Source organism: Octopus sinensis, linkage group LG14, assembly GCF_006345805.1.
Source record: "Octopus sinensis linkage group LG14, ASM634580v1, whole genome shotgun sequence".
Lineage (NCBI taxonomy): Eukaryota > Metazoa > Mollusca > Cephalopoda > Octopoda > Octopodidae > Octopus > Octopus sinensis.
The window spans coordinates 48062201-48079826 of record NC_043010.1 but is presented as its reverse complement, the minus strand read 5'-3'; the positions used below and the strand labels follow the sequence as shown (position 1 = coordinate 48079826).

Below are 17626 nucleotides of genomic sequence, written 5' to 3'. Positions count from 1 at the left end.
AGAATGAAACATGGTCCATCACTATGATCCTGAGACTAAAATCCAGTAGAAGCAATGGAAACATGATCTCACCATCTCAGCAAGCAAGATGATGCTCACAGTCTTTTGGGACCAGCACAGAGTAGTGATGATAGATTTTCTGGCAAAGGGCATCATAATTAATGAAGAATATTATGCTTCACTGCAGCAGAAATTGCGGAAAGTCATCAAAGCAGAGAGGCGTGGTATGCTGACCAAAGGAGTCCACCTTCTCCAAGACAACACCCCAGTTCACAATGCGCATGTTGCCCAGATGAAAGTACACTCCGGCGGCTATGAAATCCTTCCTCATCCCCCTTACTCGCCCAACCTCACACCATCTGACTGCCACCGCTTTTCAACCATGAAGTCTTTTTTGAAGGGGAAGCACTTTTCGGGTGATGATGAACTTATTTCCGAGATAAAGTCTTGGCTTCAGACACAATCTACCAACATCTACAGATGAGGGTCTTCACAGCTGCATAAAGCGATGGGAGAAATGTGTCACCATTGGTAGTAGCCATGTAGAGAAGGACTAATAATTATGCCAAGTTTCGTTTATCCCAGTTTTTGGGAAGTGGGTCGGGGGAAATCTTTAATGAACACCCCTCGTAGTACAGTATTATATATTTTAGAAATATTAATTTGAATCCTTTTAATACAATCTATTTCTTTACTTTTCACAATTTATTTTAATATCTTAAGTTTATATTTTAGATTGTCTTTGGGAAAATTCAGGAATCTGGGACACTGCTGGTCCCAAGCTTGCCAGATAATCGATCTGCTAGTGTATTTTCATTAGTACCCCAACTAATCAGTACAATAGAGTTCCAGGTTATGGTCTGTTTCATACTTAGCAAATTATAGTCTCTATGATTCAGCAATGGCTTGAAGGATTGAACATAAATATTTGCATAAGTATATTTTGAAAGAGACAGGCTACACCATAATGCGTTGCGCTCGGCGAAAATAAATGTCATCGGTGCTATGGCAACGATTCAGTTGGTAACAAAATATAGCTTCGACTTTTTGTTTTTATTATTATTATTATTATTCCAGAGGTTTCTCAGAAGAAAAGACGCATTCTGTTGCATGATAATTAAATTTCAAGTGTATAAAGATTCCTTTTTATTATTTGTTTAATATAAAAGGCAGAAAACTGGCAGAATTGTTACAGTGCCAGGCAAAAATACTTAGCCCATTTCTTCCGGGTTTTTTACGTCCTTAGTTCAAATGCCACTGAAGTTAATGTTGTTTTACATCCTTATGGGGTCGATAAAATAAATACCAGTTGAGCACTTGGATCGATGTAAACGACTTGTTTCATTTCTAAAAATTGCTAGACTTGTACCAAAATTAGAAAGAATTATTTTGCATAAGACAGTGAGCTGGCAGAATCATTAGTACGCTGGACAAAATGCTTAGCGGCATTTCATCCATCTTCACGTTCTGAGTTCAAATTCTGCCGAGATCAGGGTCTACAAAGCAAATACCTGTCGCTCATTGAGATCAGTGTAATCAACTATCTTCCTTCTCCAGAATCTCAGGCCTGAGCTTCTAGTAGAAACGATTATTTCATATAAGTCCATTGTAATAATGTCATGTTGTTTATTTTCAGGATTTTGTGAAGCATGTATTGTAAATACAGGTGCTGGGTATTATTCCCACCCACTTCGCTGTGATGTTTTTGTTCACTGTTCCCAAAGTGGCGACAATCGCACAGTAATGGCTTCTGTAAAAGAATGTCCAAACGGCCTTTATTGGTCTCAGGAAGATCTGACCTGTCGACATCCCTACGATGTTTATTGTCCTCAAGGTAAGCACTAACTCCTATTTCTTTGCTGTAAATTTTCATTCTGGCCCATTATAGTTATATATATATATATATATATATATATATATATATATATATAGTGAATCCAAACAAAGAAGAACAAGAAAAAATAACAACGCGAGGACATGGTACAAGTACTTTATTTTCAGACGCTCAGGAAAGGAAAGAAAGAGGATTTAACGTTTCGAGCAAAGCTCTTCTTCAGAAATATATACATACATACATATATATATATATATATATATATATATATATATATATATATATATATATTTACTCTTTTACTTGTTTCAGTCATTTGACTGCGGCCATGCTGGAGCACCGCCTTTAGTCGAGCAAATCGACCCCGGGACTTATTCTTTGTAAGCCCAGTACTTATTCTATCGGTCTCTTTTGCCGAACCGCTAAGTGACGGGGACATAAACGCTAGGGGGACAAATACAGACACACACACACACACACACACATATATATACATATATACGACAGGCTTCTTTCAGTTTCCGTCTACCAAATCCACTCACAAGGCATTGGTCAGCCCGGGGCTATAGCAGAAGACACTTGCCCAAGATACCACGCAGTGGGACTGAACCCGGAACCATGTGGTTGGTTAGCAAGCTACTTACCACACAGCCACTCCTGCGCCTATATATATATATATATATATATATATATATATATATATATACTAACAGAGATACCCAGATTTGCCCTTGTCACATGGAATTGAAGAATTAGATTTTTCTTTTATATTTTCTCTAATGAAGTGGAATACCTATGATTCAAATTTCATCAAAATTGGAGAATTAAGAATTTTAATGAGGGTTCTTTCCCTCTTTACCCACCGTAACAAAAATTCTAATCATGACATATTTATCCCATACTACTCATCTTTATGCCTAGATTCCAAAATCCAAATTTTATAAAACCTATTCAAAAGTTTTTGCTCCTGAAAAATGGAGCACATGAAGCACTAAAATGTGGGAATTAAGGCCCCTATTGGGGGGAGGGTCTTAAAGTCAACCAGAGAAGATGAATTGTTGGGAGTCTTTTTTAACTTGGGTCTTATTCAAATTTCTTTGAAATTGGAAATATATGAATGTTCACTGGGTTTGTAAAAGAGAGCAAAGCTACAGGAAACCAAAAGACAAATTATCACAATAAGCAGTCAGCTACCCTACCCTAGTCGTTACCACTCCTCAATGTAGGATTCCTAACCATACAGGTGACAGGCACTGCTGTAAGATGCATTACGGATCTATAGCAATTGGAAGGGCGTGACCCAACTCAAATAAACATTAACAACTGTGTGACATGAGGACTAAGAAGAAATGAAAGTACCACCTCTGGAGTTTGCCAGTGATCACTATACCGATAGGTAACTGAACAGAATAAATTTGCAATCTATAAATCTCTTTGAATGACCAATCACTTATCTGGAAAGGCCTTGAAATCAATGTTACCATCTGGGGACTATCTCTGACTCAGTGATAATAAAAAGACTCAAAGGAGGTCTGCAACCAAATAACTTTACTCAAAATAACACTTTGCAACTCAATCAATGGAGGCAAAGATGCCTCTGCTTTACTTGACAATTTATGCACCACATTGTAGAAATCACAATCTAAGTATATCTCAAAGCAAACTCTTACATTGTTGTACCATTGAATTATAAATAATGCTCAACTTGTATGCTCAGGTGACTCTACAGCTTCCAAGACTACAATTGTATTCGTCTGGGCTTAAGAAAAATGACTAAACTGTGTGGGTTAAGCCCCCATTAAGGGGTTTTACTAACTCCTAAGAAGTTGAAATTTTAGGAATATTACTTCATTTGTGTCTAATATCTATGGTTAAAATTTCATCAACAGCAAAAATATATGAATTTTCATGGGGATTATGGCCACATTTATGCCCCCTCACTTTCAAACATATACTGCATTACATCTGTCCTTATGCATAGAATATAATTTCCAAATTTCATAAAGATCCATTCAGTACTTTTGACTTAGTGATCTAACACAATGGACACAGTTAAAACAGTAATCACGCAGAGCGAGAGATACACACACCACACGTGACGGCAGCGCAAACGACACTGAGAGTTACAAAGAACAAACTGACGTATTTGGCGCTTGCACACAATACGTCAACGCCATCTATCGATAAACTAAATAATGAACTTGCTCATCGTTTGTTTTATTGCTGGGCATTCTTTCGATATGAGTATCGTTTACATTACGTCTATTTGTTTACATTTGAAGAAGATCGTCACTTTCCGTAAAATATTTTCTTTTTATATATGTGGGGTTAGGGTTAGGGTTAGGGTTAGGGTTTGGGCTAGGGTTAGGGTTTGGTTTAGGGGTGGGAGGAAAGGTTTCTTTTTTTTCTTCAGAGATGTAAATAAACCCACGCGGGTTTATAATTGGCAGTTATGTTACTAGTACCGAATGATCGCCATAGTTATAATTTTGTGCATGCGCATAACTCAAAATCCTGACGTGGTAGAACAATTCTGAGTGCAGATTCGGAATCAACATCCTCGATTTAGTCTAAAACGCATGCTTTTACCTCAGTAACAAAATCGTTGTTGTCCAGTGATCGGTAGTTTGATTGCATATTTTGTTCACTACTACCATGAAGCAACAGATCTTACATTTAATTAAGTCTTACCTCAAAGAAGACGGATTTCTCCATTCAAAAATGATTAAACTTCCGTGGAAACAATAAAACATCGTTCGCAATGTTTTGTGATAACATATTTTGCTTACAGCATGAATTTTATTTCCGTGCAAACAAAAGCTTTTCCTCTTGTTTTACGCATCTTATTTCTTGTCACATGATATGCGAAAAATATAAACATGTTCGCAAAAGCACATCTAAAATGATATTTTGTATTAGGAAATCCTATTACAATATTTCTTTCAGGAGTTAAAATCAGATTGTATTACAGGAGAGATTCTGGTTAGTTACTAATCTTCAGAGGTGTTTGATTGGATCGCTAAATAGTGCTGTGTGAGTTTACCAATGTAAGTAGCTATTGCATATGTTAGTTGTGGATGAGAAGTAAGAAATGAGCAATAAATTTATTTTTTATTAAAAGCTTACAAGAAATGAGCCACAACCAACTTTAAAAAATGTTTTTGAGTAGTAAACAGTAAAAAAAACTCTGCCGAACGAAATTTTATAGTCTCTTGTTATTGAACTTAAAGGCATCTTTTCCTTTTGAACGGCATTTTGTAACATAATTTCTAGTTAACTAAACACTTTTAAACTTCGTATACTGGTAGAATGTGTTTATAAAACATTATTTTTTCTTGGCTTTATTGAGAAAATTCTATAGTTTGTAAGATATTTCGTCTGAAATTTCGAGCATTTCGGCAATTTTAACCAATCGCTGGAGTCCATTTAGGTAAACAAGATTCCGTGACAGATTGGGTTTATTACATGGTTCCGGGTTCAGTCCCACTGTGTGGCACCTTGGGCAAGTGTCTTATACTATAGCATCGGGCCAACCAAAGCCTTGTGAGTGGATTTGGTAGACGGAAACTGAAAGAAGCCCGTCCTATATATATGTATGTGTGTATATGTTTGTGCGTCTGTGTTTGTCCCCTCCCCCAACATCGCTTGACAACTGATGCTGGTGTGTTTACGTCCCCGTAACTTAGCGATTCGGCAAAACAGACCGATAGAATAAGTACTAGGCTTACAAAGAATAAGTCCTGGGGTCGATTTGCTCGACCAAAGGTGGTGCTCTAGCATGGCCACAGTCAAATGACTGAAACAAGTAAAAGAGAGTTTAGCAACAGTCCGGATACTTATTGATCAGACTACGTATAAAAAAAAGAGGGGCGTCGAGACACATGCCAAACAATTTTTAAGTAAATTGATTATACATTTTATAAAAGCACCAACTTCGAAAACTGCTCGGTGGGAGAGGTTGCTCTCCTTGCTCATTGCTCCCACTGGGTAGGATTGAATGGAATGCGTTTTTTTTGTTTGTTTGTTGTTGTTTTTTGTTTTGTTTTGTTTTTTTTTTGCTTGCTTTCTCCATGTTTATAAAAGCATTCTCAGTACGTTCAGCTAACGAAAACATTCATCAGTTACTTGGTTAAAATTCGTAAAATTAAACTACGTTTAAGTTACAAATTACAATTTTGTTTTCAATTTTGTTTACAATAATGTTTTCTTTTGACACATTCTGCCAGTATACGAAGTTTCAAATTTTTTAGTTAGTTAGAAAATTCCGTCCATCAAACAGAAAAGATCTTTGAATTGTTGAAGTGAATCTTCTTTTGCTATCTATTCACAGCAAGGCCGGTTTTAAGCCAGTTGGACAGATTTGTTCAAATTGTGCGCCGCGCATACACTCGAGCAAAGGACACTATGGTGAATTTTCATATCATTGTAGCTAATGGTGGAACCTCAAACCATCGGCGCCTTTTTGGCTGGGACTGCCATACTACACGAAGCATGAAGCATCAATCTTCAGTTTTTGTAGAGTAAGAGGGGCCCCTCTGACAATTCTCTAATTGGGCCCCGCACTTCCTACCTACATGCAGTATAGTATTTATTTACAGTTGCGTGGTCATAGCCTTTGCAAGTTAATTATTTTTACCAGAGTTAAAAACACTTGGCCAGTGAGGAATAATTACTGTGCCTTTTTCATTCAAAATGCAAAATATTGTTAAGAATCCTGGAGTTTACGGTCCGAAAGACATTTTCAATCCAAATACTTGGTTGGTTTGAGTCATTTTGGTTTTCTGCATGCGTTTAACTACATCAATAATGTTCAATAAAATTATATACAATTTATTATATATGTTAGTGATTAAGGTTTGGGGTTTGGTTAGGTTTGGGTTTAGGGTTAAGGTGGGATTTAGAGTTAGGATTGGTAACGATTGTAACACTTTTGTTAATTTCAAAAAAGTGCCTGATTCCTTAAAAATAAAGATAGAATAGTCTCGGATGGAGAGCTTATTGTTGTACTGAAATTTTTTTTGTAGATGTTCAAAACGTTTACACTAAAACGAACTGGATTGTCAAGAATTTGCTCTAAAATGTTTGTTTTGGACGAAAATCCGAGACACGCTTATTATTTGTTTCAATTTATGTAAGGGAAATGAGAACTGAGTTATATGCTATATTCATTTCTAAATTGACTGAGTAAAGTTCAGAGAGATTTGACTGCTATTTCTAGGAAATGGAGCGACTACATAAAGGCTTCTTGAAAATTTAACATACCCACGTTACAGCACTGCATGTGGTCGATTGAGACCGATCCGTTGCTAAACAACGACAAACGTTGCGTGTTAAGAATGTAAAGTGTGGCTCTCAGTCAATGATTGACATATCCGGGAGAGAAAAAGAAAGTTATCAATTGGTAATAGATGCAGTTATGAAAGTAAGAGCATCATTTGTTGAAACAACAATAAAGCTATCAACATTGGCAAATTCAGAAATATAAGCAGACGTCACGAAAAATTAGAGAGTTATTAAACAAAACACAATATCAAATAATGTTGCGTATGAACAATTAAAATGAACACTATTGTTCAGTCAGACAGGAACAAGGACTTACTCCTACACAACTATTTAGAAAATATTTGCGTGAATGTAGGAGTTAATTAACTCGGGAGAAATAAAAAAATTGCGAGGAACATTAATTGAATAAATGGAAGAGGAAACATGACAACTGAATTAATGAACTGAGAAGTCTGACAAATTGAAAATAAGTTGTTTTTTTTATTTTTAGTAAAGAAAACAGTATAGAAGTAAAGAATCCAAGGAAATGAGAAGAAACAGAAAAGAAAATTGAAAGAAAATACAAAATCGAAATTCCTGAGGAAAATTTAAAAATCAGTAGGAGTACCGTGAGAAATAGTGTTAGAATATGGAAGGAAATATTATGGTTAAATAGAGATTAAGATTAAATACGATATGCGCAAAAGAGAATTGTAAGGATCAAATCAAAGAGGGTTTAAAATGTAATGGTAGATTGTGATAGGGTAAAGTAGGCAAAGAGGAAAATATACGTGATGTAAAGACCCAGAATTGAAGATGCATAAAAGCATATAGAAATGAGGAGAGTAACAGACAGAGAAAAAGATAGAGCTGGGTTAAAATGTCTTGTACACAAATGATGGGATCTTTTCCTTTTGAACGGCACTTTGTAACATAATTTCTAGGTAACTAAAAAGTTTTAAACTTCGTATACTGGTAGAATGTGTTTATAAAACATCATTTTCTCTTGGTTTTATTGAGAAAATTCTATAGTTTGTAAGATATTTCGTGTGAAATTTCGAGCATTTCGGCAATTTTAACCAATCAATTACCTCCATTGAGCTAAAATCATTTGCTGCGTCTAAAACTGAGACAACGAAAGCGTAACAATTAAATTAATTTAACAATTAAGAAAAAAATTTAGGGTTAGGGTGAGGTGTAGGGTTAGTGACAGGATGTTGTCTCAGTTTTAGACGCAGCAAATGATTTTAGCTCAATTAGAGGCGATACATTGGTTAAAATTCGAAAAATTAAACTACGTTAAACAAACGAATTACAATTTTATCAAGAAAGCCAAGAGAAAAAAATGTTTTATTTTGACACATTCTACCAGTATACGAATTTTTAAAGTGTTTAGTTAACTAGAAATTGTGTGCCGTTCAAAAGGAAAAGATCCAAATGATGTGCTCACCAGAGAGTGATGTGGGCAAGTAACGATGAAATCATGGAGTTATGAATCTGTGGATCGCCTCGTCATTCGGCCGGCTACCTACATGCAGTGCCGTTTTTTGCACTTCAGTGCACTGGGCCCTATAGCATTTATTTATTGACAGCAAGCCGTGGAATATATAGATTAAATGTTGGCCCCGTAGCAACTGCCCAGTGTGTCTATGCCTTAAAAACGGCATTCTACATGCTATATATAGATTTTCCCAACGACGACAGATCTGGAGTTGCGTAACAGTAAGAACGAATCAGTTTTATAACAGCGTGCAAAAACCTTGACGTCCATTATTGATAAATTAGAAAATATCTTGAAATGAAAGTAGTACATGCAACACGTTTCTCAATACGGAAAGTGTTCTATCATAATTCCCTCATCAAATCGACTCCAATGTCTTACTGATTCTCTATTTTATTAACGTATGATGTCGCTGGATCTTCATAGAAGTCATTAGTTCGGTGGAATTAAAGTATGTGTGTCTGCATAAGCAGTTATGTCCTGTATGATGCAACAATAGATTTGTTTGATAATAACTCTGCTTTAGTTCTCTTATTGTTTTGTTATTAATGTTGTTTAGTCCCAAGTCAGTTCTGACCGAGCAAGCTTATAATCACAGACATACAAAACGTGATTACCATGTCAGATATAATGTATTTAGTGTTACATAATCAAATATATCTTATATAAGACGGTAGGGTGTGGTCTCTAAGGTAACCGGTAATAAAGTCACAATTTGGGCTAGGAAAAAAGTCAAAATTAATTTATGGGATCTAGAGAAAATCCCTGTCACTTTTTTTCCGTGACTTTTTTCCCTATGACTTTTTTTTTTTTTTACCTGGATTCGGTCTAAAGGAGGTTTGGCTGTTATTTCAAACAGTTCAAGCAACCGCTTAGAAACTCTTTCGACCATAGTAGATCTAGATGTTGTGACAGTAGATATCTCTAGCTCGCTTAATCTCACAATCTAGATTAGGACATTTTAGTTCATTGATAATGCTAACTATATGTCATTGGAAAGATCTTAATCTTCCCTCGACTCCATTGTTTCTTTTGCGTTAGTTACACCACGTTTCTCTTTCTTTTTTTAAATCCGTTTGGGGAAAGTAGTTGTCAGAAAAAAAAGTATATATGCATGAGTAAATGAAGGTGTGTGTGGTGCAGTAATATTTGCTTCTTTTCTTTTTACTTGTTTCAGTCATTTCACTGCTGCCATGATGGGGCACCAACTTAAAGGGTTTTAGTCAAACAAATCGACCCCCAGAACTTATTTATTTAAAAGCCTAGTTATTCTATCGGTCTTTTGCCAAACCGCTATGTTACGGGGACGTAAACACACCAACACCAGTTTTCAAGCGGTGGTGGGGGACAAACACAGAATTACTCACAGATACTCATCTATATATATATATATATATATACTAGCAGTATCGCCCGGCGTTGCTCGGGTTTGTAAGGGAAATAACTATATAAGCATTTTTAGAGAGTTATAAAAAATAGCAAAAAAATGGAATAAAAAATTATGGTAATTTTTTTTTTAAATCGTTGACTCATCGTAGACATTTTTAGAGAGTTACTTCCCTTATATAATAGCGAAAAAATGCATTAAAATGGAAAAAATGATGGTAAATTTTTTTTTAAATCGTAGACTCATCGTAGACGCTTTCTTAGCCATTTCTGTTTTGGTGTCTTCAAGCCATGAAGTCGTTGTTCTAAAAGAACGCTGGTCTCCTTGACAACGCTTTACGACGTTGATTTCCTTACACTCCCTTCCCCACAGCTTCACGAGGGAGGGAAGAAGGGGGAGAAGCAACACAGGTGCAGGTGTGAGTATGGACGCCAACTCCGTCGCCATCGACACACGAAAAAATATGCGTTAAAATGGAAAAAAATTATGGTAACTTATTTTTTAAATCGTAGACTCATCGTAGACGCGCGCTAATACCCAGACGGGCTCGATATTAATCACGACTATAAGATACCCGGTTTTGGTTAAACTGCACCGCAAAATGTGGGAGTAGTTAGGAATCTAAATCGTAGGAGACAGACACTCACACAACTACAGTTTTATATATATACTAGCAGTATCGCCCGGCGTTGCTCGGGTTTGTAAGGGAAATAACTATATAAGCATTTTTAGAGAGTTACTTCCCTTATAGATGCCAATGCGGGCTTTCTTAGCCATTTCTGTTTTGGCGTCTTCAAGCCATGAAGTCGTTGTTCTAAAAGAACGCTGGTCTCCTTGACAACGCTTTACGACGTTGATTTCCTTACACTCCCTTCCCCACAGCTTCACGAGGGAGGGAAGAAGGGGGAGAAGCAAACAGGTGCAGGTGTGACCATGGACGCCAACTCCGCCGCCATCGACACACGAAAAATTATGCATTAAAATGGAATAAAAAATGATGTTAAATTATTTTTAAAATCGTAGACTCATCGTAGACGCGCGCTAATAGTCAGACGGGCTCGATATGAATCACGACTATAAGATACCCGAATTTAGTTAAACTGCACCGCAAAATGTGAGAGTAGTTAGGAATCTAAATCGAAGAGGACAGACACTCACACAACTACAGTTTTATATATATACTAGCAGTATCGCCCGGCGTTGCTCGGGTTTGTAAGGGAAATAACTATATAAGCATTTTTAGAGAGTTACTTCCCTTATAGATGCCAATGCGGGCTTTCTTAGCCATTTTTGTTTTGGTGTCTTCAAGCCATGAAGTCGTTGTTCTAAAAGAACGCTGGTTTCCTTCACAACGCATTACGACGTTGATTTCTTTACACTCCCTTCCCCACAGCTTCACGAGGGAGGGAAGGGGGAGAAGCAAACAGGTGCAGCTGTGAGCGTGGACGCCAACTCCGCCGCCATCGACATACGATGCATTTTATGCATTAAAATGGAATAAAAAATGATGTTAAATTATTTTTAAAATCGTAGACTCATCGTTGACGCGCGCTAATAGTCAGACGGGCTCGATATGAATCACGACTATAAGATACCCGAATTTGGTTAAACTGCACCGCAAAATGTGGGAGGAGTTAGGAATCTAAATCGAAGGAGACAGACACTCACACAACTAGAGTTTTATATATATAGATATATATATATATATATATATATATATATATAATATATATATATATATATATATATATATATATATATATATTTAATAATACATCTCAGAGCGAGTTATAAATGTACGTCACGATGTGTTGTAACTACTGTTTATAACTCGCTCTGAGATTTATTATTGCTTGTTTACACTTTTTCGATATCAGTGTCTATTGATACTGGAAAAAGGTTTAAGTATTTGTGAAGGGAACCTACTTCTCATCGACAACTGTGATTGTCACACGCCGATGACAGGTCAATACCCAGAAACTCGAGTCCGTGTGTATCATCAGTTGAAGACGGGAAGGATGGCTTCCCTTTGCAAATACTGATAGGGCACAGAAAGTGTGTCTATAGCCAGCTGGGGGAGGTGTCCTCCTGGGGCTACAAACTACAGTAGCATCCACCCTTAGGGGTTAGCCATATTTAAATGGCAAATATACGTTTATTTATTTATTTATTTATTGCCCACAGGAGGCTAAACATAGAGGAGACAAACAAGGACAGACAAAGCGATTAAGTCAATTACAACGATTCCAGTGCCTAACTGGTACTTATCTAATCGACCCCGAAAGGATGAAAGGCAAAGTCGACCTCGGCAGAATTTGAACTCAGAACGTAACGGCAGCCGAAATACCTATTTCTTTTCTACCCACAAGGGGCTAAACACAGAGAGGACAAACACGGACAGACAAACGGATTAAGTCGATTATATCGACCCCAGTGCGTAACTGGTACTTATTTAATCGACCCAGAAAGGATGAAAGGCAAAGTCGACCTCGGCGGAATTTGAACTCAGAACGTGACGGCAGACGAAATACCGCTAAGCATTCCGGCCGACATGCCAACGATTCTGAGCAAAGGTGTACGTACGCCTTTATATTTATATATATAAATATAGAAATGGAACAAAAACGCAATAGAGGACAATAAAACATCCGGACAGATAGATGATGCAAGGCGGACAGGAAAAACAACAAACAGGAAAGGACGGGTCATTCGTGACGTTCTTTCGTCAGTCAAGTTACCAGATGTCGTTACAGTTTCGGGCATTTACACTTGAGACTGTTCGATCTGGTTGCCCACCAAAACGTGTAAAAGCATTAGATTTTTTGTAAGAAAGCAAGCGAATGTTTATGACAACAAAGACAAAAACGGAGAACATGTTACATAATAACAAATACAAACAACAAGGTGTCTTTCGACTGAGGACGAATCAGATTGAGCTGGGGTGTATAGAGTGAAAGCCTTAAATCAGGAACATAGAAGATGGACTTTCGGTGGTGGGGCATGCAGATCGAACAGACTCAATGTAACTTCCCAAAACTATAAGGACTTCTAGTGATTTGACTGACGAAAAAGCGCCACGAATGACCTGTCCCTCTAATTGTTGGTTTTCCTGTCTGCCTTGTATCGTCTATCTGCCCAGATGTTTTATTGTCCTCTATTGCGTTTTTGTTCCATTTGATATATATATATATATCATTAATAATTTCTCACACTTAATCGAACTATTGCACTATATCTAGTTTATATTATTGAACAGAGATGTCTGCAGTAATGACACTGCTGACATATGCCATGAGTTTGGCTTACACTGCACTTATATCCGTCCCAAACTTGGTGGAGGCAATAATATAAGAGCGTTACAAAGATATAGTGTTATCATTTCACTTGTTGGAGCCATGTGGTTAGAAAGTGATTTGAGCGGTATCATACCTTGTTAGCCCATTGTCTGTTGGCATAGATCGGCCTCGAAAGGATGAAAAGCAACAATACTTCTGCTGATTTTGTTTCCTCATAAATTTGAGGTAAATTGATTTTTAAAACATTTTTTCTACGCATAGCTTTTACATGGTGTAAATTATGATTATGATTATAAAATTATGATTATTATGTGTGCACACATACAGAAACACATCACAATTTTATTCGAGTTTCATTCTGTATATATATATATAATATATATATATATATATATATTATATATATATATATATATCATTAATAATTTCTCACACTTAATCGAACTATTGCACTATATCTAGTTTATATTATTGAACAGAGATGTCTGCAGTAATGACACTGCTGACATATGCCATGAGTTTGGCTTACACTGCACTTATATCCGTCCCAAACTTGGTGGAGGCAATAATATAAGAGCGTTACAAAGATATAGTGTTATCATTTCACTTGTTGGAGCCATGTGGTTAGAAAGTGATTTGAGCGGTATCATACCTTGTTAGCCCATTGTCTGTTGGCATAGATCGGCCTCGAAAGGATGAAAAGCAACAATACTTCTGCTGATTTTGTTTCCTCATAAATTTGAGGTAAATTGATTTTTAAAACATTTTTTCTACGCATAGCTTTTACATGGTGTAAATTATGATTATGATTATAAAATTATGATTATTATGTGTGCACACATACAGAAACACATCACAATTTTATTCGAGTTTCATTCTGTATATATATATATATATATATATATATATATATATATATATATAATATATATATATATACACACTATTGCAGGTGCTCTTCCATGAATTGGAAATCCCAAAATCGCTGCAACTGCTTCGGATAGTCCAATAAACCTACTCATTAGATATTGACTAATTCCATTATCATTTATCATTGTTTATTTGAACAGCAGCTCGGTCATTTCCTTTCAGCGTGTACTTGATGACGTTCATGATTGACCTCATTGAGGCAACGATTTCTACGTTGCAGTGGTATTTGAATGCTCTTAAAAGAGCTTCGTTATAGGGTACAACCCATTCGTTGTTGTTTGCTTTTCCATTCTTATGTGATTCAACTCCTCCCATTGCTACTGATCTTCGTCTACAAAAAGATAGTCTCTCAGTTTCTTTTTCTGCCTTTTGATTAAGATGATTAAAGATTATTTCATTTTAAATAAAATAGTAATTTTTCCCTTTAAGAAAAAAATCAAGTACCCGTGATTCAAAAATATCTCATAAAAAATATAGGGAGAATTTCTGTCTTTCAAGTCCACACCACTCCGAAAGTTGTATAAATGATTAAGGGAAGAAAAAAGAAAGTTAGGAAGAAAGGACGGACAGATGACGCCTCTTTGAAGTGTCGATATTTTCAACTTGTTTTTGTTTTGTTTTTTTCTTAAAGGGAGATTTTATTTTAAATCTTTATCATCTTAATCAAATGACAGGAAAACAGACAAACCTTGAGTTTGTATAATATATTTTTTTATTCTTTTATTTGTTTCAGTCATTCGACTGTGGCCATGCAGGAGCGCCACTTTTAGTCGAGCAAATCGACACTAGGACTTATTCCTTGTAAGCCTAGTACTTATTCTATCGGTATTTCTGCCGACCCGCTAAGTTATAGGCACATAAACACACCAGCATCGGTTGTCAAGCGATGTTGGGATGACAAACACAGACACACAAACATACATACACACACAGATATATACATATATATATATATATATATAATATATATATATATATATATATGTGTGTGTGTGTGTGTATGTATATATATATACATATATATATATATATATATATATATATATACACGACGGGCTTCTTTCAGTTTCCGTCTACCTAATCCACTCACAAGGCTTTGGCCAGCCCGAGGCTATATTAGAAGCCACTTGCCTAAGGTACCACGCAGCTACTTACCACACCACAGCCACACCTGCGTATATATATGCATTTTCTAAATTCCTCTCTTCAGAACACCTATATGTTAATTTTTTTTTTACTCTAGCATGAAGGTGCATAGTTTCACGTGTTAAAACCATGAAAACTTATTTTGGTTCTTTTTCATTTTTAGCTTTCACTTTCTCCTTCGTTACTTTCAATCTCATTTTTTTTTTTAAACTTTCAAATTGAAAATTGTGATGTGTTCTCAGAAATTAAAATTGGGATGCTCTTATAACGAAACATCAAATTTGAATTCAAATTCATGCTGAAATTCCATAATCTAATAAACAAACTCAAATGAAATTAAATAACAGAAAATAGTTCATCGACCTGAATTCAGACATTTCTTTTCTTGAAACCTAATGAATTTCGATAATTTATTTCAGATCCTTGCAAACAACCTGGAAGGATTGCTTATCGTGAGGTTTTTTCCTGTGCTGCCTACTATAAATGTAAAAACGGGACACGGGAAAGTCAACGTACTTGTTGCGAAGATCGTTACAGATTTGATGAAATTTCACAGAAATGTGTGGAAGATAAACTGTGTCGTTCCAACTGCCACAACAAAATTACTCTTGTGTCAGACAGTCCACCGCTAAGTAAGTTTTTATAACTATCTTTGTAGTATACTTAATGTGTATAAACATGTAACTCTGCGTGTTGTTGGTTGGTTATGCTTGTGAGGTTGCGTGTAATTGAAACAAAAACACCGTTCCAACATTAAATTAGATTTTATTTACGCTGCACAAGACATACTGAAGTTGGTCATGAATTACAAAAATCTTCACATAGAGTCGACAAGATGTAAGAAACATATTGTAACATGTACGGTTAGCTAGATACAAATACTTAGTACTGAGGCTGGAATGTATATACACCTCGCTTCATATCGAGTAAAGACTGTTTTAATATTCATCTACCCTGTTGCAAGAGTGACAGCTGTCTCTCAAAAAGATGACGTTGTCGTTTTCAGGAAAGTGGGCGGAGAGTTTTGCGTATCCTGCAGTTACCAGATTCAATGTCTTGATTGGATCCTTCATCGGTTTTGACCAGGAGCATTTAATTGTTCCACCAACTGAATTAAGTACTCGTTTATTAAAATGTAAACTGACTAAGTGATTCACAAATACCTGCACCCTTCAAACAATTCTCAGGTTGAATCAACATGACATAGTATGTGACGAGGCTAGACTTTTGAATTATAAGTACAATCTTCCTGACTTGCTTCCACGCGGCTTCCGTTTCCTCAATTTCATTCACAATCTACTTGGATCGACTCGAGACTGCAGTGTCAAACAGAAACGATCCCATTTGCTCAAGATGCTGCACAGTGATTCTAGAAGATTCGAACCCAGGATTTCATGATTCTGAAGCGAACTTCCCAATCACTCTTCCATCTTAGCAAACGGTCTCCTGTCACATACAAACATAATTACATACATTAAACTCATATTAAAACACGTACATTTATAAAATGCAACAGTACACAACGAGACATGTGAAATGAATAATATATCATGTATTTTTTAAAATTTCAGTCCCACTTTGTACCAAAAAAGCAGCTTTAGATGACGTACGCTTCTACATACAAGACGTTCACGGCTACAATTACCGGATGCCGTGTCCTCTCGGAACCATCTTCTCTCTTGACGCATGTTCTTGCATCAGAGGTCGTCGAAATATCACAAGTTAGTCGGTACCACTTCTCTTAACTACTGAAGCACTTATTTTATCTACTCTGAAGATTGTGCCCAGAATTATTTTTGCTATCAAAGAGATCTTGTTCATGTTTATTTTATTGGGATTATTAAAGAGATGGAGTTTCCCCTGTTGAGGATTATTTCAAGGTAGATAACTTTACTTAGACTAAACTAGCCAAGAAGTCATTTTAAATATAACTTTAAAATTTGTTCTCGTGTTTGCTAAGAAACTGTTGGATGAAATCAGACACCGAAGAAAATACTGTTATTTGGAAGTATATATATATATAGTGATTATGTCGTGGTGCTTTTGAAAACGATTAAATTATTCTGTCTCCACTGAAGGATCTTTTGCTATTCTGTACATAGACATGCTGCAAATTCAACGTAAAATGTCCAGGTTGTTTGTGAATGACGCCTGTGTGCTAATGGTTATCGAGAAGTAATAGATGATACCATCTCCCAGAAGAAAAATTAGCAATAAATAATCTAATTTCAATTATATTCTATATTACAAAATAGGGTCATAATACCCAA

General features: G+C 36.1%; 1 protein-coding gene across 1 annotated transcript in view; it reads left to right on the top strand.

Annotated features, from left to right (window-relative positions):
* Positions 1-17626, top strand: part of LOC115219174 — a 170231-nt gene that overhangs the window by 138732 nt on the left and 13873 nt on the right. Inside the window, exons 3-5 of the mRNA XM_029789282.2 lie at positions 1637-1834; positions 15776-15988; positions 16928-17077. Coding sequence (XP_029645142.1) covers positions 1637-1834; positions 15776-15988; positions 16928-17077 — 561 coding nt within the window. The remainder of the gene's footprint in view (positions 1-1636; positions 1835-15775; positions 15989-16927; positions 17078-17626) is intronic.